We start from the raw sequence: 23,786 nt of genomic DNA, 5'->3' as shown, positions 1-23,786 counted from the left end.
CACACAGACACACAATCACACACATACACTCTCACAGACACACACATACATACACACACATAGACACACACACAATAACACACACACATACACTCTCACAGACACATACAGACACACACACACAAAATCACACACACACATACATACATACACACACATAGACACACACACAATCACACATACACACACTCTCACAGACACACAAACACATACATACATGCACACACAGACACACAGTCACACACACACACACATTCTCACAGACACACACACACATACATGTGCACCATAGACACACACACACAATCACACATACACACACTCACAGAAACGCACACACACATGCATACACACACATAGACACACACACACACAATCACACATGGGGAAGATTTTAACCCATTGAAAATTGAGTCCACTGACTGAAAATGGCAGCCAAGATCCTGTACATATCACTATTGCCCACTTCCTTTTGCAAAGTGCGATAATTAACAACCCCTGTTTCTTTCTGTGACTTACAGTTTCTGAAATCCTACCTGCTGATCTCGGAGCCCAAGAATACATGTGATTATTTCAGGCTTGAGGTTACAGTGAAAGGGAAGGTGGAATACGAAGGTGAGTATTGGTTCACCCCACATTGTTCTCACTGCATCAAATGTGCTGGGATCTTACAATGTTGAGGAGGCATGGGCCAGTTATTGGAGATACATATTTGCATTTTTATGGATGTTTGCTGTACTGCTGTCATGTGTAGCTGCTGCTTCCCAGGGGTCTGCTGTTACAGAGTGTCACTCTCATCTGTCTTTCTCCATCTTCACGCATCCACGGTAGCTCATCTGTGACATCCCACATCCGACAGAGAGACCTCGAGGTTTAAGTACATAATTCTTTGAAATTCGCATCACATTGACAGAGTGGTTAAGACAGCATTTAGCACACTTGCCTCCGTGGCTCAGACCTTTGAGTTGGAACATCATGCTAAGATTGTACAGGACGTTGGTGAGGTCCCTTCTGGAGTATTGGGTCCGGTTCAGGTCGGCCTGTTATAGGAAGGATATTATTAAGCTGGAGAGGATTCAGAAGACATTTACCAGGATTGTCCAGGAATGAAAGGTTTGAGTTATAAGGAGAGGCTGGATAGGCTGGGACCTTTTTCACTGGAGTGTTGGAGGCTAAGGGATGACTTTATAGAGGTTTATAAAATTATGAAGGGTTGTAGATAAGGTGAATGGCTGGTGTCTTTTCCCAAGAGTGGGGGATTTCAAGACTTGAGGTGTATTTTTAAGGTGGGGGGAGAAAGATTTCAAGAAGACCTGGTCAATTTTTTTTAGACAGAGTGATCGTAGGTAGAATGAACATCCAGAGGAAGTGGTGAATACGGATACAGTTACAACATTTCAAAGACATTTAGATAAGTCCATGAATAAGAAATGTTTGGAGGGATATGGGCCAAGTGCAGGCAGGAGGGACTAGTTTAGTTTGGGATTATAATCAGCACGGATTGAAAGGTCTGTTTCCATGATTTCTGACTCCATGACTCTATAACGTCTCTTTCTGCTGACTTCCATGTTGTTCTTTAGAAAGAATTATCTACAGCTTTTCAGCTCTAATCAAACAGACAAAAAACTGTATCACATTTTAAGAGTTAATTTTGCCTTTTCTCCTACGAAGACCTCATCATATGTCTAACTGTATTTGGAATGTTTTTAGCATGCGTCTTAGGATCCACATTTCTATTTTCTTCCATAGACCTTTCCTCTCTGCCCATACTTAGGTATACAATGAAACGGAGCAAATGTATGATGAGTGGACAAGCATATGGACGTACATGGAATAGTGTAGGTTAGATGGGCTTCAGATTGGTATGACAGGTCAGCACCGAAGAGCCTGTACTGCGCTGTAATGTTCTATGTTCTATTCCTGTTGGCAAGTTTGAATATTCTCATTGTTAGCACATGCCTTGCTCTTCATAAAATTACTTCAAGCTTCCTTTTTCCAACTCCTGAATCACATGTGTCACCATTTGTCCTAAATAGTAATAACCATTGATCAATGCAATTATAGATTTCATCCTTTTCAATTTGGTTTTGAAAGGTGCTACATTGTTTTCAAGGGAGCTGATCATTTCTGTTCACAGTCAGTTTGTGGGAAGTGACCATTAGTTCAGATCTGCGCACACGTTTTAATCTCACACAGAACAGCGTAAGTCAGTCAAATATCTATTTGTAGTAAATGCTTCAGTAAGCATTTCTAACCTTACACTTCTAAATTTTTAATTTCCAGTGAATTTTCTAACTGGCCAATGTCCTTTCCTATCTCAGCAATTTAAAAAACACAGTTAGAAACTTTAATGCTGCAAAGAAATTATATTTATCACAATGGATTCAAATACTAAAGCATGATAGTAAGGGCATGTATGTAGAAAAGGCTACAGTATGATTCTCTACAGTGTGGAAACAAGCCCTTCAGCCCAACAAATGCACACTGACCCTCTGAAGAGTCACCACCCAGGCCCATTTCCCTCTGCTAATGCACCTAACACTGTGGGCAAATTAGCATGGCCAGTTTACCTGACCTGCACATCTTTGGACTGTGGGTGGAAACCAGATCACCCGGAGGAATCCCATGCAGACACGGGGAGAGTGTGCAACCTCCACACAGGTGGTCTGTCTACAGGCTAGAATTGAACCTGGGACTCTGGTGCTGCGAGGCAGCAGTGCTAACCACTGAGCCACCATGCCACCCGCATAGAAAGCGATCATTTGGCCCATCATATCTGTGCCTACCTTATATAAGAATAGTAGAACAATTAGACAAAACCACCTCTGATGTTCATTTTCTCATGTGATTTTACCCATCGGATCTTGCAGATTTTCCAAGTAGTCATAGCTGTAACTAAGGTTGGATTCAATATCATTGAAACAACACCTATAGTTTCACATCACAGCTGCAGGGTTGAATTTGGCTGGGAAGCTGGAAGAGTCGGGCCAGGAATTCACAAACTAGCCGCAGGAAATGTAATGTTTTCCTGGCTTACAAGCATTGAATGAATGGATGGATATTCAGGAGGGCACGAAATAGTGAGGGGGGCAGTAAGAGACCTCAGCAAGACATAGACATCATCGCAGACTGAGTAGCAGAATGGAAATGAAATGTGCCAAGAGAGGTGCGACATTTACTGGAAAGAATTAAGGAAGGCAATGGAGTTGAAATTGGGTGCAATGGTTAGTACTGCTGCATCATAGTGCCAGGGACCTGGGTTCAATTCCCACCTCGGGCAACTGTCTTAGTGGAGTTTGCACATTCTCCCTGTGTCTGCGTGGGTTTCCTCCCACAATCCAAAGATGTGTAGGTCAGGTGAAGTGGCCATGCTAAATTGCCAAGACAAGGCTAAATATGAGGTAGGGTAATGGGTCTGGGTAGGTTATTCTTCGGAGGGTCGGTGTGGACTTGTTGGGCCGAAGGGCCGTAGGGAATCTAATCTAAATAGGTGCAAAACAAGGGAGCTCATGCATTGCAATTGTTTGACAGTGACAGAACAAGTAGTGAAAGAGGAAGTGAGCACAAAGCAAGGATCTTCCATCAAACCTTTGGTTAAGCATTGGTTAGGCCTCAGTTGAAATATTTTATCCAATATGGGCACCATGTTTTAGGAATATTCACAGGCCATACAGGAGGTGCAGGACAGAACAACTGAAGTGTTAGCACAGTAGAGGGATGTTTGCATAGACTGTAAAAATGGAGGTCCAACCTCTTGAGAATGGCAGTGACTAAAGGGAAGTCATATTGTGTTGCTTAGCATTATGAATGGTTACTGTACAGGTCATTCTGCTATAATGTGCTTTTCATTCACGTGAATCTGCTGTAACGCGATGGACAAATTGAGGACACTTTCTAAAGTGGGAGTGTTTAAAATGTGTCTTGACTGAAACACGGTTACATCACCAACACTTTAAACACTGTTTCAAAAGCAAGATTTTTCTACAACGCGGGATTGCACAAGGCCGCAACCATTATGTTATAGAAGAATTACCTGTACTGTACATAAGAAGAAATGCTTCTTTGGCAGTGTAAAAGGGATTGATGTCGAACGGAGATAGTTTTCAGGCAATTTTCAGAAAAGAAATCAAAGTGGAGCAAGAATTTATTGTATTTTTGGTACTTTATTGTGATCTGACGCACACTACCTGGAAGAGTATGTGAAGCAGATTTCAAAGGGAACTCATTAATACTTGACAGAAAGATCATTAAAGGAATTATTAGAAAGAGCAGCAGAGCAGATAGAGTTACAAAAGCAATTCTTCTCTGTTGAATCATTCTCCAATTTTAGAATTACTTTACTCTTGTCACCAAAGCTCCAGATTACAACTATGAAGACTATGAAGAACTTGTCCCAGCCGATCAACCCCTGAGCGAAATTGACTGGTTTGATCTTCGATCCCGGGCAAGAAGACAGGTCCTAGATCCTGAGAAAGACGCAACAATATATTATGAAGTGTGTGCATGGTGAGTGACTCATACAAAGCAGAGCATAATGTGTACCATGTTGAAATAATAAAATCATGCTCGCTCTGACATTAAATTGAAACAGGGTGGTTAAAAAACTGCATTTCAACAATGCGATATGAGCAATGAGCTGTCATGTATTCTGCAGAATCCCGCTATATATTTTGTCAATCCATTTAATTGTTGCGTTGACAATGGAGCTAATAAATGATTGTTAATAGTATTGACTTTGATCTTTGTTCATTGAAATAAATTGCAGAATCAACAAATAGTGACACACGTGTCACTCAGATGGACAGCTCGGTGCCAATTCTATCTGCCCAGGGTTTAAAACAGAATAGCCTTTATTGTCACGTGTAATCCATTGTAGAAGTGCAGTGAAAAGCATTTGCAATAAGTTCATAAGGTATAGGGGCAGAATTAGGCCATTCGGTCCATCAAGTCTGCGCAGCCATTTGATCTTGGCTGATATGTTCCTCACCCTCATTTTCCTGCCTGCTCCTCATAATGTTTCAACACATCATTAATTCAAAATCTGTCTACCTCCTCCTTAAATTTATTCACTGCCCCAACATCCACTTCACTTTGGGATAGCAAATTCCACAAATTCATAACCTTTTGGGAGAAGTAGTTTCTGAAACTTGAAAGGGTTCAGAAGAGATTTACAAGGACGTTGCCAGGGTTGGAGGGTTTGAGCTACAGGGCGAGGTTGAACAGGCTGGGGCAGTTTTCCCTGGAGTTTCGGAGACTGAGGAGTGAGTGATCTTATAGAGGTTTATAAAATCATGAAGGACATGGATAGGGTGAATAGACAAGATCTTTTCCCTGGGGTGGGGAAGTCCAGAACTAGAGGGCATAGGTTTAGGGTGAGAGGGGAAAGATTTAAAAGGGACCTAAGGGGCAACTTTTTCACACAGACGGTGTTACGTGTGTGGAATGAGCTGCCAAAGGAAGTGGTGGAGGCTGGGACAATTCCAACATTTATAAGGCATCTGGATGGGTATATGAATAGGAAGGGTTTGGAGGGATATGGGCTGGGTCCTGACAGATGGGACTAGATTGGGTTGGGATATCTGGTCAGCATGGACGGATTGGACTGAAGGGTCTGCTTCCATGCTGTCCATCTCTCTGACTCTGTGGCTGAATGGCTAAGGCTGCCTTTCCTCAGGTAACCTTTGAGTATGTAGTTCCCCTCGTGCCCATGACACCTGGGGGAGCACGCAGATTTCACAGTGCAGCAACCAGCACCCAAACTGATTCAGAATGTGGTTCTTTATTTCACAAAGGCATGAGCCAGACGGCAACAAGACCCGAAAAGCCTCTGGAATGGCCATCGTGGACATCTCGCTGCTCAGTGGATTCGAGCCCGAAACCGCCGATTTGAATAAGGTCAGACCATCTTGCCTCGTCGGGCGGTGCTACAGCATGCAGCTATATTTTGAGATTTCCTGCATCCTCGCTTGCTTCCTGCCAAAAAAGAAAACACAAGCACCCATCATGTGGAGGAGCTAGCGTTGGGCTGGAATGGACAATGTTAAAAGTCATGCAACACCAAATTATAGTCCAACAGGTTTATTTGTAAGCACTAGCTTTCAGAGCACTGCTCCTTCATCAGGTTGCTACCTGATTTACTTTAATCAGTCAGTGTGAACAACCAGGGTTCAGGGTCCTGAAAGGTAAAGTTTCTGCTCTGCATACCATCATTCGCGCACACCAGGTTAAAAAAACAAATACTTTGCAAGGCCTAATAGACCCAACACTCTTGCGTGAGAAGTACATTGAACAAAACAGGAACGGGTTTCTGTGCAAGCGCAGGGTACATTAGCTCCAGGTATTTGAGGCGAAAGACCAGAGAGAATGACTTTGTTTCCTGCAGTGTCTGAAAATCTGGTCTTGATTTTGACCTTTTTAAAAATTCTTTCAAAGCCCCATGTACACCACATCAACAGCATTACTCACCGGAAGCAATTTACCGCGATTGAATCAAAATTGAATCTCCCTGGTGGGGTGGCAATGGACTAGTGGTATTATTGCCGGACTGCTAATCTAGAGAACCAGATAATGTTATGGGGACCCAGGTTCGAACCCTCCCCTGGCGGAGTTTGCATTTGATAAAAAAACAAAATCTGGAATTAAGAACCTAATGATGACCATTGTTAATTGTCGGGGAAAATCCATCTGGTTCACTTTAGGGCAGGAAACTGGCACCCTTACCTGGACTGGCCTACATGTGACTCCAGGCCCACAGTGATGCGTTTGACTCTTAACTGCCTTCTGGGCAACTAGGGATGGGCAATAACTGCTGGGTCTAGCCAGCGAAGCCCTCATCCCCTGAAAGAACAGGAAAGAAATTAAGAGGCTTGTCTTATGAGGAAAGATTGTACAGGCAAAGCTTCTGTCTGCTGGAAGATCTGGCTTGATTTAGTGACATGATATCCTGATGGATCTTGACAGTGTAGATGTGGAGAGGATGTTTTCCTTCCTGGGAGAAGCCAGGATGAAGAATAATTCTTTCAGAATCGGGGTTCACACATTTAAAGTGGAGGGAAATGTTTCTTTTCCGCTTGGAGTGTTGAGAGCTTTTGAACGTCTCTTACCTGAAATGGGCCAAGAACAGAGTCCTTCAACTTGTTTAAAGCAGTGAGGAATGTATTCTTGATAAGCAAGGGAGTGAACGGTTATCAGGGCTAGACAGCAACACGGGTTAATCAGGCTCAAGGGGGTTGAGAAGTGTAATTCTGCACTGAATTTACATGTCAATAAATTTGATTGGAACTGCTTCCATCATCTATTGAAAAATATGCAGCTAGTTCATTACTTTTGATTTTGCCTTGAGGAACGCATGCTGATGTTTTTATAATTAATCCACATTTGTCTAGATGAATTTTGATTCTATCCCTAAATATTGCTTTCATGTATTTCCCCACCATCGCATCTTAAACTGAGTGGCTTATAGTAACATGACTTTGTAATATTATGGATTCAGATCAATGTCCTTCCAGCCCATGAATTTGGAGGTATTTGGCCAGAAGAATAGAAGATCGGAATATTGTTTGAACGGGGAAAGACTGCCAAAAACCGGGAGTTGCGGGGGCCTCTTGGATAAATCATAAAATATGAGCAATTAGTTTCAGCAGCTAATAGAGAAGGACAATGGAATGATAGCTTTTTATTTAAAAAGTGTAAAAATCAGGAGATCTTGCTAAAACTATACAGGCCAGACCCCAGCTGGAATACTATAAGCTGTTTTCCTTCTCTAAGTGAATATATACTGGTGTTGGAAGCAGACCAGGTTAGCACTGTAGGCTCACAGCGCCATCAACCCCGGTTTGATTCCACCCTCAGGCGATTGGCTGTGTGGAGTTTGCACATTCTCCCTGTGTCTGCATGGGTTTCTTCCAGGTGCTCCGGTTTCCTCCCACAGTTGTCCAGGTTAGGGTGGATTGGCCATGCTAAGTTGCCCCATAGTGTTCAGAGATGTGTAGGTTAGGGTGGATTGGCCATGCTAAGTTGCCCCATAGTGTTCAGGGATGTGTAGGTTAGGTGCAATAGCAACGGAAAATGGAGGGTTATAGATTAAGGGGATGGCTCTGGGTGAGCGACTCTTTGGAGGGTCGGTGTGGACTTGTTGGGCCAAATGGCCTGTTTCCACATTGTAGATGTTCTGTGTTCTAGAAGGATTTTCTTACTAGGAGAGATTGAGTAGATTGATTCAGTACTCATTGGAGTTCCAAAGAGTGAGAGGTGACCTTATTGAAATAGCTGTGATTCTTATGGAGTTTGACTGGTGAGTCATATGATCGCAGAGCGTAGAGCCAGGGAGCATATTCTCAGCATAAGAAGTCACCCATTTAAGACAGAGATGAGACAGAATTAATTCTCTCTGAGGGTGGCTAATCTGTGGAATTCTTGACCAGAAAGGGTTGTCAAGACTGGATTGTTAAATCATAGAATCCCTACAATGTGGAAATAGGCCATTTGGTCCCTCAATTCCACAGCAACCGTCCAACGAGCATCCCACCTAAACCTACCCCACGACATTTTCTATGGCTAATCCATAACCCTAACCTATGCACCTTTGGACTGTGGGAAGAAACCAGAGTACCCGAAGGAAACACAAGGAGACTGCGCAAACTCCACGTAGGCAGTCGCCCGAGAGTGGAATTGAACCCAAATCCCTGGCACTGTGAGGCAACAGTGCTAACCACTGAACTACTGTGCTGCCCTAACTGCGTTCACGGTTGGCTTAGACAGACCTTTGGTCAGTGAAGGAATCAAGGGCTATGGCAGGAGAAGAAAAACACAGGAAAATGGAGTTGAGGGCTATCAGGTCAATCTTGGTCTCATTGAATAGTGGAGCAGAGTCGATGGGCTGAATGTTGCTCCTACATCTGTGGTCATAATGAGCCCATTCACGATTCACTGTCGTAACCTTTATCTACTTTTGCTCCTCTGTTTTATGGTCTTCGATAAGGAAGAGTATAACACTCTGGATTATTATTATTATTGAACCAGGGCACCTCGAGCATATATTTCAGCCTCTTTCAGGAAAGAGTGGGTGAGATCAATATGATGCTAATTAAAAATATTTCCTTTCCAGTTAAAAAACTTAGCCGATAGATACATCGATAAATACGAGTTCAAGAATGGGAGAGTGCTGCTCTATCTTGATAAGGTAATGGCACTGTATGCATGTGTATTTGCTTTTGGATTTTATTTTGTATATCATGGGTACCCTACAGCGTATAGAGGCCATTTGGCCCATCGAGTCTGTCCAAAGGGCATTTTAACCATTCTCCAATGTAACATGTATAATCCACCTAACCTGCACATCCTTGGACTGTGGGAGCACCCGGAGAAAACAGAGGGAACCTGCAAACTTTGCCACGGACAGTGGGTTCAAACCAGGGTCGCTGGCACTGTGAGGCAGCAGTGCTAACCACTGAGCTGCGATGCCACCTTTTTTGCTGACACAGCGTCACAAGTCCTGAATAAAGGGATAATCAATGGTTTAAGCCAAGGTCGAATCCTGTCAAACCGCTGGGCTTGAGAAGGTGGGGTAAGGCTTTCCTGACATTTCCTTGCCATGTCCTGCCCTGTGCTCAGACATGGGCTGGATATGCTCACCAAGCTTCATGGGGTGGCACGGTGGCTCAGTGGTTAACACTGCTGCCTCCCAGTGCTGGGGACCCGAGTTCAATTCCAGCCTCAGGTGACTGTCTGTGTGGAATTTGCACATTCTCCCTGTGTCTGTGTGCATTTCCTCCAGATGCTCTGATTTCCTTCCACAGTCCAAAGATGTGCCGGGTGGATTGGCCATGGGAGATGGGGGCTGGGTCTGAGTGGGATGTCCTTCAGAGAGTTGATGCTGACCCATTGGGCTGAATGGCCTGCTTCTTCACTGTAGGGATTTGCCAAATGGTCACTGTGGAAAAACAAAATCCCTCTCGTCTATTCAATACTCTGAAAACAAAGAGGTGATTGCAGTTCCCTGAAACCACTGTGTGCCTCCTTCTAACACCAGGTTTCAGCTGGGTGAAATATTGACTCTGTAGAGGCAGTCTCAATTCCAAAACATTTTATATGTTAGCGATCGAATAATAAACAGCAGATTGCACTGTTCAGGAATTATTCTCTATTTTCACAGCGAAATTCATAATTTCATGTTACGAATTGATTTATTTGAGTATTCCTGGAAAAGTCATTTCATCAAACCATCTATTTTGCACTCTTCAGAACACTTCACAAGAAATATCAAGTCAACGGAAAACATTATTTAGATGCTATGAGAGGAGGGTGCTGATTGGTCAGCTAGTGGATTCTGATTCATAGAGGTGATGCCATGTAGAATTCACCAGATAATGATGACTGACAGATAACTGCCACACACCGTTTACATTTTAAGCCAGGCAGATTAACTGTGCTTGATCAATGCATTGCCCTGTGAAATGACCCAGTGAATGGTCATCACCTCTTGTGTTGAATAGAAACTGCAGCATTGTGTGTGTGTGTGCGCATGTGTGTCTGGGGGGGTGAGGTGCATTGTGTGTGCGTGCGTGTAGATGTTTGCAATAACAGAGCATTATGTCTTATTATATACCAGGGCAGAACCCCCTATTTTAAGATGGTAGCCTAGACCCAGCATTTTCTTATTTTTGATGTAAATGTAAAATGTCTGTTCCAGTGGCAATGTGACTGGTCAAACTACACAATGTTAATCAAAACACAATTTATTTAAACACTATAGTTAAAATATAACCAAAGAAAGAGGAATTTTAATCAAATTAACACTATTGGAAAACTTAACTGAATTATAGACACAGGACAGATACACTATTAATTGACTTTATTAATTTGTATCATTAATAGTCACAGGTGAGGTTGCAGAAGACTGGAGGTTGGCTAACGTGGTGCCACTGTTTAAGAAGGGTGGTAAGGACAAGCCAGCGAAATATAGACCAGTGAGTCTGACGTCGGTGGTGGGCAAGTTGTTGGAGGGAATCCTGAGGGACAGAATGTACATGTATTTGGAAAGGCAAGGACTGATTAGCGATAGTCAACATGGCTTTGTTTGTGGGAAATCGTGTCGCACAAACTTGACTGAGTTTTTTGAGGAAATAAGAAAGAGGATGGATGAGGGAAGAGCAGTAGATGTGATCTATTTGGACTTCAGTAAGGCGTTCGACAAGGTTCCCCATGGGAGTCTGGTTAGCAAGGTTAGATCTCATGGAATATAGGGAGAACAAGCCATTTGGATACTGAACTTGCTCAAAGGTAGAAAACAGAGGGTGGTGGTGGAGGGTAGTTTTTCAGACTGGAGGCCTGTGACCAGTGGAGTATCACAAGGATCGGTCCTGGGTCCTCTACTTTTTGTCATTTAAATAAATGATTTGGATGGGAGCATAAGAGGTACAGTTAGTAAGTTTGCAGATGATACCAAAATTGGAGGTGGAGTGGAATGCGAAGAGGGTTACCTCAGATTACAACAGGATCTTGATCAGATGGGCCAACGGGCAGAGTTGTGGCAGATGGAGTTTAATTCAGATAAATGTGAGGTGCTGCATTTTGGGAAAGCAAATCTTAGTAGCACTTATACACTTAATGGTAAGGTCCTAGGAAGTGTTGCTGAACAAAGAGAACTTGGAGTGCAGGTTCGTAGCTCCTTGAAAGTGGAGTCGCAGGTAGATAGGATAGTGAAGAAAGCGTTTGGCATGCTTTCGTTTATTGGTCAGAGTATTGAGTACAGGAGTTAGGAGGTCATGTTGTGGCTGTATAGGACGTTGGTTAGGCCACTGTTGGAATATTGCGTGTAATTCTGGTCTCCTTCCTATCGGAAAGATGTTGTGAAAATTGAAAGGCTTCAGAAAAGATTTACAAGGATGTTGGAGGATTTGAGCTATAGGGAGAGGCTGAATAGGCTGGGGCTGTTTTCCCTGGAGTGTCAGAGGCTGAGGGGTGACATTATAGAGGTTTACAAAATTATGAGGGACATGGATAGGATAAATAGACAAAGTGTTTTCCCTGGGTTTGGGGAGTCCAGAACTAGAGGGGCATAGGTTTAGGGTGAGAGGGGAAAGATATAAAAAAGACCTCGGGGCAACTTTGTCACACAGAGGGTGGTACGTGTATGGAATGAGCTGCCAGAGGAAGTGGTGGAGGCTGGTACAATTGTAACATTTAAGAGGCATTTGGATGGATATATGAATAGGAAGGATCTGGAAGGATATGGGCCGGGTGCTGGCAGGTGGGACTAGATTGGATTGGGATATCTGGTCAGCATGGATGGGTTGGACCGAAGGGTCTGTTTCCATGCTGTACATCTCTATGGCTCTATGACTCTATAACTGTTTGAATATAGTAATATCCCATAAGCATACTGCTTGGCAGAAAAAGCAAATTCAGACACAGATTCTGGCATGCAGTTTTCCAATCCAGGAGGAAAAGACATCAAGATGAAATTTGGAGAGAACAGCAGCGAGGAGACTTTCACTGAAGGTTCCAACTCTGTTCAGACTCCACTCGCTTCTGATGTTACTGAGAAACCAAAACCCAGATATCCTAATCTGAGAGAGCTGGCCACAGCCACTCAGGCTGTTTAACTCCTGGGATCCTAACTAGCCAGCTTGGTACTTCTGCCTTAGAGCTTCTCTTTGAAACAAAACACCAGGACCAAATAAAGTGACCGCATTAAGATGCTAATACATGTAATGTCCAGTACATGGAAGTGCTGCTTACTGTGAGCCCAAAAGACAATCCCATGTTGCATGTGAACACATTATTCAGCAATTGCTTCCCAATCCCAGAACGGTGTTGAATGCTGCTGTGCACATTGTACAGGACAGCTGGGTGTTGTCAGTGCCTTGCTCACTGTGAACAGCTGAATGGGTATGGACTTTGAGGTGAACAGGCTACATTACACCAGCACTGCCAGACAGGTCCTGCATTATTCCGTGGTGTGTGCTTGCACTATTTGTTCACTGGGCATTTAGCGTGTTATCTGTTTGCGACCACTGCTAATGGTGATTGCTCCACCCTGTAGGTTACTGACCAGAGAGAATGTGTCGTATTTGCCGCCAAACAAACCATCCCCATTGGATTAATACAGCCAGCAAGCGCGACACTCTACGACTATTACAATCCAAGTGAGTAAAGACTCTGCTGCAAAGCAGTGGCTGCTGGGTTTTAACACAGATGGGTTGCAGGTTTCATAGGGCATAGAACGTAGAACAATTACAGCACAGTACAGGCCTTTGGCCCTCAATGTTGCGCCAACCTGTGGAACCAATCTGAAGCCCATCTAACCTACACTATTCCATTTTCATCCATATGTCTATCCAATGACCATTTAAATTCCCATAAATTTGGCATGTCTACTACTTTTGCAGGCAGTGTGTTCCATGCCCCTACTACTGTCTGAGTAAAGAGACTACCTCTGATATCTGTCCTATATCTATTACCACTCAATTTAAAGCTATGTTCCCTAGTGCTAACCGTCACCATCAAAGTAAAAAGGCTCTCACTGTCCACCCAATCTAACCCTCGGATTATCTTGTGTGAATGAATTAAGTCACCTCTCAACCTTCTTCTCTCTGACAAAAACAACCTCAAGTCCCTCAACTTTTCCTTGTAAGACCTTCCCTCCATACCAGGCAACATGCTAGTAAATCTCCTCTGAACCCTCTTCATCACTTCCACATCCTTCCTATAATGCAGTGACTAGAACTGTACACAATATCCCAAGTGTGGCTGCACCAGCTATACAGCTGCAACATGACCTCGTGGCATCGAAACTCAATCCCTCTACTAATGTAAGCTAACACACCATATGCCTTCTTAACAACCCTATCAACCAGGGTGGCAACTTGCAGGGATCTATGTACATGGACACCAAGATCACTTTGTTCATCTAGAGTACCAAGAATCTTACTATTATCAAAAGAGAAAATGCTGGAAAATCTCAGCAGGTCTGGCAGCATCTATAAGGAGGGAAAAGAGCTGACATTTCAAGTCTAACTGACCATTTGTCAAAGCTTACCTTTACCATTAACCCAGTTTACTGAAGCAGTGGTTCAGGGAGTATCTTATGTCCCTTTTACACACTGAGTTGTTACAGGAGCTCACATGAAATGCACATGGACAGTGGCTGAGAGTGAATATTATTACCCAACTGTATATTATTCGTTACAGATGCTAACACCGAGACACAGGGAGCCAGGTCACCTCAATATTAACTAAAGAAGTATTTTACTTCCAGTATGATTAATTCCTTGACTTAGAGGCCAAATTTCATGGAATCTCTACAGTGTGACTCATCACGTCCAAACCAACCTTCCAAACAACATCCCACCCATCTCGGTAACCTCACATTTCCCATCCACAGCCAATCCACCCTAACCTGCACATCTTTGGACTGTGGGAGGAAACCGGAGCACCCGGAGGAAACTCACGCAGATACAGGGAGAATGTGCAAACTCCTCACAGACAGTCGCCCGAGGCTGGAGTCGAACCTGGGACCCTGGTGCTCTGACTCTGTCTCTGTCTCTATCTCTCTCTCTTTCTGTTTCTTTCTCATCTATCTTTCTTTCTTTCTCTTTCATGTCTCTCTCCCTCTTTCTCTCTTTCTTATCTCTCTCTCCTCTCTAATTCTCTCCTTTGTTCTCTCCACCTTTCTCTCCTGTATCTCTCTCTCTCTTTCTCTCTTTTACTTATTCTCTCGCTCGCTCATCTCTCTTTCTTTCTCTCTTGTTCACTCTCTTATCTCTCTTTTTTCTCTTTCTCTCTCTTTCTTCTGTCTGTGTCTCTTGTGTCTCACTCTTTCTCTGTGTCTCCATCTCTCCGTCTCTCTCTCTCTCTCTCTCTCTCTCTCTCTCTCCCGTAGCATCTATACCAGTCTTTCTTTCTGTGCATGCATATCTGTATAATACAGGCAGAGATGAAAGCCCACAATGTCCAGTTAATTTTACTCTATATGGAACAGTGATAGCATTTGTCCATAGCATGCCCTACTCATGATTAAATGCTTGGTTTGCAGGTTTAAAATGCAATATATTTTATAACGCTCCAGAAAGAAGCACCATTGTATCGAAGTTCTGTCAACATGATGTGTGCGAGTGTGCTGAAGGTAAGTCCACAGTGACGTGTACTAGCAAATCCAAACATACACTCTCTGGCCTTCTAACTCAGCCTTGCCTATTTCATCAGAAGCTTTTGTAGCTCCTGCATTGTGGACGGAGGGACAGGGGCTGATCCATTCATCTGAGCTCTTACTTGGACTAATGATGAGGGTGGGTGCAGTGGTAGTTCGGCACACTGACCTCTACACCACTGAAGTCAGACACCAACTCGAAGGCATGTCCCCCATCGCTCACTCGACTATGACCCCGCCCTCCCCATCACCAAACCATCATCTCCCAGACCATATAGAACCTCATCACCTCAGGAGATCTCCCATCCACAGCTTCCAACCTTGTAGCCCGGGAACCCTGCACTGCCCAGTTTTACCTCCTTCCCAAGATCCATAAGCCTGACCACCCTGGCCGACCCATTGTCTCAGCCTGCTCCTGCTCCACTGAACTCATCTCTACCTCTCTCGATACTGTCCAATCCCCACTAGTCCAGGAACTCCCCACATACGTTTGAGACACCACCCACGCCCTCCACCTCCTCCAAGACTTCCGTTTCCCCGGCCCCCAATGCCTCATCTTCACCATGGACATTCAATCCCTCTACACCTCCATCCGCCAAGCCCTCCATTTCTTCCTCTCCCGACGTCCCCAACAGTACCTTTCCACTAACACACTCATTCATTTGGCTGAACTGGTCCTCACCCTTAACAATTTCTCCTTCGAAACCTCCCATTTCCTCCTGACCAAAGGGGCACCCGTATGTGCCCCAGCTATGCCTGTCTCTTTGTCGGCTATGTGGAACAGTCCACCTTCTGTAGTTACACCGGCACCACTCCCCACTACATTGATGACAGCACTGGCACCACTTCGTGCTCCCACGAGGAGATTGAGCAGTTCATCAACTTCACTAACGCATTCCACCCTGACCTTAAATTTACCCGGACCATCTCTGACACCTCCCTCCCCTTCCTGGACCTCTCCATCTCCATTAATGATGACCGACTTGACACTGACATTTTTTACAAACCCACCAACTCCCACAGCTACACCTCTTCTCACCCTGCTTCCTGCAAAAATGCCATCCCGTATTCCCAATTCCTCCAGCTCCGCCATATCTGCTCCCAGGAGGACCAGTTCCACCACAGAACACACCAAATGGCCTCCTTCGTTAGAGACCGCAATTTCCCTTCCCACATGGTTAAAGATGCTCTCCAACGCATCTCGTCCATATCCTGCACCTCCGCCCTCAGACCCCACCCCTCCAACCGTAACAAGGGCAGAATCCCCCTGGTGCTCACCTTCCACCCTACTAAGCTTTACATAAACCAAATCATCCGCCGACATTTCCGCCACCTCCAAACAGACCCCACCACCAGGGATATATTTCCCTCCCCACCCCTTTCCGCTTTCCGCAAAGACCGTTCCCTCCATGACTACCTGGTCAGGTCCACGCCCCCCCCTACGACCCACCCTCCCATCCTGACACCTTCCCCTGCCACCGCAGGAATTGTGAAACATGCGCTCACACCTCCTCCCTCACCTCCATCCAAGGCCTTAAAGGAGCCCTCCACATCCATCAAAGTTTTACCTGCACATCAATATCATTTATTGTATCCGTTGCTCCCGATGTAGTCTCCTCTACGTTGAGGAGACTGGACGCCTTCTAACAGAGCATTTTAGGGAACATCTCTGGGACACCCTCACCAATCAACCACACCGCCCCATGGCCCAACATTTCAACTCCCCCTCCCATTCTGCTGAGGGCATGCAAGTCCTGAGGCTCCTCCACCATCGCTCCCTCACCACCAGACGCCTGGAGGAAGAACGCCTCATCTTCTGCCTCGGAACACTTCAACCCCAGGGCATCAATGTGGATTTCACCAGTTTCCTCACTTCCCCTTCCCCCACCTCACCCCAGTTCCAACCTTCCAGCTCAGCACCGCCCTCATGACCTGTCCTGCCTGCCAATCTCCCTTCCCACCTATCCACTCCACCCTCCTCTCTGACCTATCACCCCCATCCCCACCCCCATTCACCTACTGTACTCTTTGCTACCTTCCCCCAACTTCCTCTCTGACCTATCACCCCCATCCCCACCCCCATTCACCTATTGTACTCTTTGCTACTTTCTCCCCAGCCCACCCCCCCTCCCATTTATCTCTCCACCCCAGAGGCTCCCTGCCTCTAGTCCTGACGAAGGGCTCCTGCCCAAGACATCGATTTCCCTGCTCCTCGGATGCTACCTTTCCAGCACCACTCTAGTCTAGACTAATGATAAGGGTGGGCTTTCCTGTTTCTAGGTGTTGTAGTTTACCTGTGGGCTCTGGCTTTGTTCGACATTCCAGCCAGAGTTGAGAACGCAGGCATTTATTTGATTTTACCTTTTATATTGTCATCCTCGTTGTGTGAACCTGCATAAACTACTATATTCTGTGCACTGCCAAGTGGGAAAGGAAGCTTTGTCACCTTCCATTTAGTAAGGGTAAAAAATGAGGTCTGCAGATGCTGGAGATCACAGCTGAAAATGTGTTGCTGGTTAAAGCACAGCAGGTCAGGCAGCATCCAAGGAATAGGAAATTCGACGTTTCGGGCATAAGCCCTTCATAAGCCCTGATGAAGGGCTTATGCCCGAAACGTCGAATTTCCTATTCCTTAGATGCTGCCTGACCTGCTGTGCTTTAACCAGCAACACATTTTCAACCACCTTCCATTTAGAACATGCAGCTTAAAAGAACAGCTCACAGACCTGCAGAACTAACTATAAAGTAAAACCCATTTCCTGATGGGAGCAGATTTTCCTTGACACTGCGCCCGTCTGATGTTATTAATTTGCTCTACATCTCTGTTTATTGAAATAAAAATGCTATTTGAGAAGCTGTCACTATCTCTAAAACCTCTGTCCCCCCTTCGCAGTCGAAGCTGTTTTATTGCTGCTGTGGAATCCTTTTCACTGTTATGTGTGGAAACTCTTCAATCATCCTCAAATGTTCAAAATGAACCAAGAATAAATAATTCTGCCATAACCCCTGAGAGCTGCTTTCTCATTAGACAGAGACAATTGGTGGTGCATTAACCTGAGAGTCACTGCACCTCAGGCAACAGCAAAGGTATAGAATACAGGATAGTTGTGGTAACCTCAGCCAATCCAGGAATCGAGCTCACTCTGTTGGCATCACCCTGCATTGCTGACTAGCTGCCCGCCTCCCTAAATACTGCAGCATGCAAGAGCCACGAGACCGAGCTACTTTTCTGTTTCAGAGCAGCGACCAATTTATTTCTGTTCCGAACTTTTCATGAACTCAAGCAGAATTTGAAAGCAGTGGAGTGACCTTTGCCTCTTTATTCATTGCAAAACACACTATGGGTTGTGTTCATGAGTCTGTTTGCTGATGCTCTCTCTCTCTCTCTCTCTCTCTCTCTCTTTCTGTCTCACTCTCACCACCTCTCTCTCTCTCTTTCTCTGACTCTCTCTCTCTAACTCTCACAGTCTCTCCCTCTCACTGTCTCTCACACTCTCTCACCTTCTCTCATTGTCTCTCTCTCTCTCTCTCTTCCACTATCTCACTGTCTCTCTCTTTCTCTCACTCTCTTTCTCTCACTCCCTCACTGTCTCTCTCACTGTCTCTCTCTCTCTCTCACTCTCTCACATTCTCTCACTTTCTCTCATTGTCTCTCTCTCTCTCTTCCACGATCCCTCTCTCTCTCTTTCTCTCACTGTCTCTCTCTGTCTCTTTCTCATTCTCTCACTGTCTCTCTCTCTGTCTCTCACACTCTCACTTTGTCTCATTGTCTCTCTCTTTCACTCTCTCTCTCTCACACTCACTGTCTCTCACTGTCTCTTCTCGCACACGCACACACACTATCTCTCTTTCTCCCTATCTCTCTCACACACTGTCTCTCTCTTTTACTCACTGTCTCTCTCACACACTGTCTCTCCCTCTCTCTCTCTCTTTCTCTCACTGTCTCGCTCTTTCACGGTCTCTCTCTCTCTCACTGTCTCTCACTGTCTTTCTCCTTCTCACTGTCTCTCTCTCTCTCTCTCAGTCTTTCTCCCTCTCTCACTGTCTCTCACAATCTCACTCTCTCTCTCTCTCTCACACACACACACACTTTCATATTGTCTTCCTCTCTGTCTTTCTCTTTTTCACTCTCTCTCTCTGTTTTTCTCCTTCTCATTGTCTCTCTCTCTCTCTTTCACGCACTCACACTCTCTCTCTCACTGTCATTCTCCCTTTCTCACTGCTTCTCTCTCTCTGTCTCTCACGCTCACTATCTCACTGTCTCTCTCTCTCTCACACGCACACGCACATATACACAGTATTTCTCTCTCTCACTGTAGTTCTCACTCTCTCACTTGCAGGTCGTTGCCCACGCATGAAGAAAACATTTTCTCCACAATTGGAAGACGATGCCCGGATGCAATTCGCTTGTTACAAACCCATTGTAGACTACGGTAAAAAAAAAGACCGCGGCCGATTGCTCCATTTGTAATGCTTGGCTTGTGAGTCAGTGTTTGCATTACCTCTCAGGTAGACCTTGCTGTAAAGCACCAGTAATAATGGAGGTACCCAGCTCACGATCGATTCCAGTGGAGACATTTCAGTAAAATGGGGAACATTCGCGCAATCCTCAGTCAAAACAGAATCACACGGGTTCATAGAACTGTTATGTTGCAGGAGGTAGCCATTCAGCCCATTATGCCCCACCCCGGTTCTATCCCTTGCTTTTTCCACATATCCCTATACAGAGAAACCTCAATTATCCAAAAGAGATGGGAGGGGACTATTTCGTTCGGAGAATTGATGATTCGGTTAATTGATTCAATGTCCCTCCTCTGGGGCTCAGAGTTTTCTGAAGGATGTTTATTTGCTAAGCTCTGCCTCCTTCTCTTTCTGTCTCAGGGTTTGTTTCTGAGCACACACACACTTGTGTGGAAGGGACCTGCTGCATTGCTGAAGCCTCCTGCACCCACCCCTCCCCAACCTCACCAGTTCAATGGGATTGATACAAGCAGCATTTGCTAAGTCTGCTCGCCGTTCAGGAGACAAGGCAGCAGGATACTGTGTGAGACCGCCACCCACCCCTACAAATTCCCCACCAAAAACAGACCCCGCACCTGCCCAAAGTTCACGACTGGCCAACACCATCCCCCGGTCAGAACACCTCACCGGGGTCTAACACCGCCCACCCGTCTGACCCCACCTCACCGCTATCTAACACCATCCTCCCGTCTGACCACACCTCACCGCTATCTAACACCATCCTCCCGTCTGACCCCACCTCACCGCAGTCTAACACGGCCCTCCCGTCTGACCCCACCTCACCGCTGTCTAACACCGCCCTCCCGCCTGACCCCACGACACCGCTGTCTCACACCACCTTCCCGTCTGACCCCACCTCACCGCTGTCTAACATGGCCCTCCCGTCTGACCCCACCTCAACGCTGTCTAACACCGCCCTCCCGTCTGACCCCACCTCACTGCTGTCTAACACCATCCCCCGTCTGACCCCACCTGACCGCTGTCTAACACTAACCTCCCGTCTGACCCCACCTCACCGCTGTCTAACACCACCCTCCCGTGTGACCCCACCTCACCGCTGTCTCACACCACCTTCCCGTCTGACCCCACCTCACCGCTGTCTAACACGGCCCTCCCGTCTGACCCCACCTCACCGTTGTCTAACACCGCTCTCCCGTCTGACCCCACCTCACCGCTGTCTAACACCGCCCTCCCGTCTGACCCCACCTCACCGCTGTCTAACACCGCCCTCCCGTCTGACCCCACCTCACCGCTGTCTAACACCGCCCTCCCGTCTGACCCCACCTCACCGCTGTCTAACACCAACCTCCCGTCTGACCCCACCTCACTGCTGTCTAACACTGCCCACCCATCTGACCCCACTGCACCACTGTCTAATACCGCCCTCCCGTGTGACCCCACCTCACCGCTGTCTAACACCACCCTCCCGTGTGACCCCACCTCACCGCTGTCTAACATCACCCACCCGTCTGACCCGACCTCACCGCTGTCTAACACCACCTTCCCGTCTGACCCCACCTCACCGCTGTCTAACACCGCCCTCCCGTCTGACCCCACCTCACCGCTGTCTAACACCGCCCACCCGTCTGACCCCACCTCACCGCTGTCTAACACCGCCCTCCTGTCTGACCCCACCTCACCGCTGTCTCACACCACCTTCCCGTCTGACCCACCTCACCGCTGTCTAACACCATCCTCCCGTCTGACCCCACCTCACCGCTGTCTAACACCACCCACCCGTCTGACCCCACCTCACCGCCGTTGAACACCACCCACCCGTCTGATCCCACCTCACCGCTGTCTAACACCGCCCTCCCGTCTGACCCCACCTCACCGCTGTCTAACACCGCCCTCCCATCTGACCCCACCTCACCGCTGTCTAACACCGCTCTCCCGTCTGACCCCACCTCACCGCTGTCTAGCATCATCCCCCCGTCTGACCCCACCTCACTGCTGTCTAACACCGCTCTCCCGTCTGACCCCACCTCACCGCTGTCTAACCCCGCCCTCCCGCCTGACCCCACGACACCGCTGTCTCACACCACCTTCCCGTCTGACCCCACCTCACCGCTGTCTAACACGGCCCTCCCGTCTGACCCCACCTCAACGCTGTCTAACACGGCCCTCCCGTGTGACCCCACCTCACCGCTGTCTAACACCACCCTCCTGTCTGACCCCACCTCACCGCTGTCTAACACCACCCACCCGTCTGACCCCACCTCACCGCTGTCTAAACCGCCCTCCAGTCTGACCTCATCCCAACGCTGTCGAACACCACCCTCCCGTGTGACCACACCTCACCGCTGTCTAACACCGCCCTCCTGTCTGACCCCACCTCACCGCTGTCTAACACCATCCCCCCGTCTGACCCGACTCACCGCTGTCTAACCCCGCCCTCCCGTCTGACCCCACCACACCGCTGTCTAACACGGCCCTCCCATCTGACCCCACCTCACCGCTGTCTAACACCACCCTCCCGTCTGACCCCACCTCACCGCTGTCTAACACCACCCGCCCGTCTGACTCCACCTCACCACTGTCTCACACCATCCTCCCGTCTGACCCCACCTCACCGCTGTCTAACACCACCCGCCCGTCTGACCCCACCTCACCGCTGTCTCACACCACCCTCCCGTCTGACCCCACCTCACCGCTCTCTAACACCGCCCTCCCGGCTGACCCCACCTCACCGCTGTCTAACACTGTCCCCCCGTCTGACCCCACCTCACCGCTGTCTAACACGACCCTCCCGTCTGACCCCACCTCACCGCTGTCTAACACCGCCCTCCCGGCTGACCCCACCTCACCGCTGTCTAACACTGTCCCCCCGTCTGACCCCACCTCACCGCTGTCTAACACGACCCTCCCGTCTGACCCCACCTCACCGCTCTCTAACCCCATCCTCCCGTCTGAACCCACCTCACCGCTGTCTAACACCATCCTCCAGTCTGACCCCACCTCACCGCTGTCTAACAGCGCCCTCCCGTCTGACCCCACCTCACCGCTGTCTAACACCACCCTCCCGTCTGACCCCACCTCACCGCTGTCTAACACCGCCCTCCCGTCTGACCCCACCTCACCGCTGTCTAACACCACCCTCCTGTCTGATCCCAACTCACCGCTGTCTCACACCACCTTCCCCTCTGACCCCACCTCACCGCTGTCTAACTCCGCCCTCCCGTCTGACCTCACCTCACCGCTGTCTAACACCGCCCTCCCGTCTGACCCCACCTCACCGCTGATAAACACCACCCTCCCGTCTGACCCCACCTCACCGCTGTCTAACTCCATCCTCCAGTCTGACCCCACCTCACCGCTGTCTAACAGCGCCCTCCCGTCTGACCCCACCTCACCGCTGTCTAACTCCGCCCTCCCGTCTGACCCCACCTCACCGCTGTCTATCAGCGCCCTCCCGTCTGACCCCACCTCACCGCTGTCTAACACCATCTCCCCGTCTGACCCCATCTCACCGCTGTCTAACAGCGCCCTCCCGTCTGACCCCACCTCACCGCTGTCTAACTCCGCCCTCCCGTCTGACCCCACCTCACCGCTGTCTAACTCCGCCCTCCCGTCTGACCCCACCTCACCGCTGTCTAACAGCGCCCTTCCGTCTGACCCCACCTCACCGCTGTCTAGCACCATCCCCCCGTCTGACCCCACTTCACCGCTGTCTAACCCCACCCTCCCGTCTGACCCCACTTCACCGCTGTCTAACCCCACCCTCCTGTCTGACCCCACCTCTCCGCTGTCTAACACCATCTCCCCGTCTGACCCCACCTCACCGCTGTCTAACACCATCTCCCCGTCTGACCCCACCACACCGCTGTCTAACACCGCCCTCCCGTCTGACCCCACCTCACCGCTGTCAAACACCACCTCCCATCTGACCCCACCTCACCGCTGTCTAACCCCACCCTCCTGTCTGACCCCTACTCACCGCTGCCTAACACCAACCTCCCGTCTGACCCCACCTCACCGCTGCCTAACACCAACCTCAGGTCTGACCCCACCTCACCGCTCTCGAACACCACCCTCCCGTCTGACCCCACCTCACCGCTGTCTAACTCCGCCCTCCTGTCTGACCCCACCTCACCGCTGTCTAACAGCGCCCTCC

The 23,786-nt window shown here is 47.8% G+C and overlaps 1 protein-coding gene across 1 annotated transcript in view; it reads left to right on the top strand.

Annotated features, from left to right (window-relative positions):
• The window catches only part of LOC132832576 (complement C4-like), a 155,108-nt gene that overhangs the window by 112,921 nt on the left and 18,401 nt on the right, over window positions 1–23,786 (top strand). Inside the window, exons 30-36 of the mRNA XM_060850669.1 lie at window positions 522–615; window positions 4,356–4,506; window positions 5,793–5,895; window positions 9,107–9,181; window positions 13,046–13,148; window positions 15,038–15,127; window positions 19,492–19,584. Coding sequence (XP_060706652.1) covers window positions 522–615; window positions 4,356–4,506; window positions 5,793–5,895; window positions 9,107–9,181; window positions 13,046–13,148; window positions 15,038–15,127; window positions 19,492–19,584 — 709 coding nt within the window. The remainder of the gene's footprint in view (window positions 1–521; window positions 616–4,355; window positions 4,507–5,792; window positions 5,896–9,106; window positions 9,182–13,045; window positions 13,149–15,037; window positions 15,128–19,491; window positions 19,585–23,786) is intronic.

The sequence above is a fragment of the Hemiscyllium ocellatum genome, chromosome 35, assembly GCF_020745735.1.
Source record: "Hemiscyllium ocellatum isolate sHemOce1 chromosome 35, sHemOce1.pat.X.cur, whole genome shotgun sequence".
NCBI lineage: Eukaryota > Metazoa > Chordata > Chondrichthyes > Orectolobiformes > Hemiscylliidae > Hemiscyllium > Hemiscyllium ocellatum.
Note: the sequence above shows the minus strand (reverse complement) of the source record. Positions and strands in the feature narration are given on the sequence as shown.